Here is a 1,303-nt window from a genome sequence, read left to right on the forward strand (position 1 = left end):
AAAAAAAAAAAAAAAAGGAAGAATTAGTCTTACCTGTAGCTCCATAATTGTTTCCTGAAAAAGTGAGTAAAGACAAAAATGAGTCTATGCAATAACATCTATAAGAAACAGTAAAACAAAGCAATATAAAGATATAAGGAAATAAGAAGTCAGGGTTAAGAGCTTAAGGGAGTGTTCAGACTTGAAGTAAGGCAACTTTAAATATTTGCTTCTAAACAAATGGTTTAGTTTGTTATACAAAATATTATACTCTAAATATACAACACTTTTGCCTATGATTCTCAAACATAGGTAAACACAAAGAAGAGCTAAAGGCCACCCACCAAACTTCTAATAACAATTACCACTTGGGAAAGGGAGATGTCCATCAAGGAGGGTTTTATTCTGTATACTTCTGTATTAACTGACTCTTTGACAACTGTTATTTTATAATTTTAAATAATTAAAGATACTGACATCTATTTAAAGCCTGTAGGCTCTTTAGGAAAAGTTCTAAAGCACTGTTTCTGGGAATCCACTCTGAGCTACAATCACAAATTACTCTTCATGAAACTCAACATTGGTATGCAATTTAAGATATCTAGAAGCACCAGAAGATGCTCCAGAAGGATAAAAAACTAATGAAGAATAAAACAGAAAAAAAAAAATATCTAGAGTAGAAATACAAATTAGGGGTATTTTCTTACCTTTCTTATGACAAAAGGTAAAGGACTCAGAAGTCCTTCCTAATATTTCATAATGTTTCAATACTTTATGGCATCCTGACACAGGTTAAAAGGTCACCATAGGAAGTATTAATTCTTTGATTCTAAGGAAAAGCTCATGTTACATACACAGCGAAATATATTTAAAAAGAACTAACTTAGCTATTAAACAGAAAGAGAAAATGGTCCTCTCAGCTTGCTCAGTGCTTACAACTGACATATGCTTACCAAGTGGCACAACGTAGCAAAGCACTTTATAGAGGCCCCTTCTCTGCACGGTGGGTAAGTCATCCATGTAATTCGTTGTCTAACAAGAATTGTTATCTGGTAACTGACATTTTGTAATGAATCTTCTCCAGGATAAAGTCATAGTGACTGACCACTGTCCCATTACCCTCATGACTGTGCTATCAAAAGACCATCCTGGATGAGTGAGAACATTTTAGGCAGTAGAAAAGTATAGTGTCAGCCCTCTCCAACTATGGGTGTATGCTGCTGAGGTGCACAGTAGGACAAGAAGCTACAGAGCAAACATAGTCTACCTTTCATAGTGTCAATTTTACTTAAGGACTGAGACTATTTAAAAAAAAAAAAAAAGG

The 1,303-nt window shown here is 34.2% G+C and overlaps 1 protein-coding gene across 5 annotated transcripts in view; it reads right to left on the bottom strand.

Annotated features, from left to right (window-relative positions):
- GOLGA4 (golgin A4) overlaps positions 1 to 1,303 on the bottom strand; it is a 116,500-nt gene that overhangs the window by 27,525 nt on the left and 87,672 nt on the right. For all 5 annotated transcript variants that reach the window (XM_017508449.2, XM_017508445.2, XM_017508448.2 and 2 more), the window contains one exon: positions 34 to 54. In XM_017508449.2, coding sequence (XP_017363938.1) covers positions 34 to 54 — 21 coding nt within the window. The remainder of the gene's footprint in view (positions 1 to 33; positions 55 to 1,303) is intronic.

This window comes from Cebus imitator, unplaced genomic scaffold (genome assembly GCF_001604975.1).
Source record: "Cebus imitator isolate Cc_AM_T3 unplaced genomic scaffold, Cebus_imitator-1.0 Scaffold391, whole genome shotgun sequence".
Lineage (NCBI taxonomy): Eukaryota > Metazoa > Chordata > Mammalia > Primates > Cebidae > Cebus > Cebus imitator.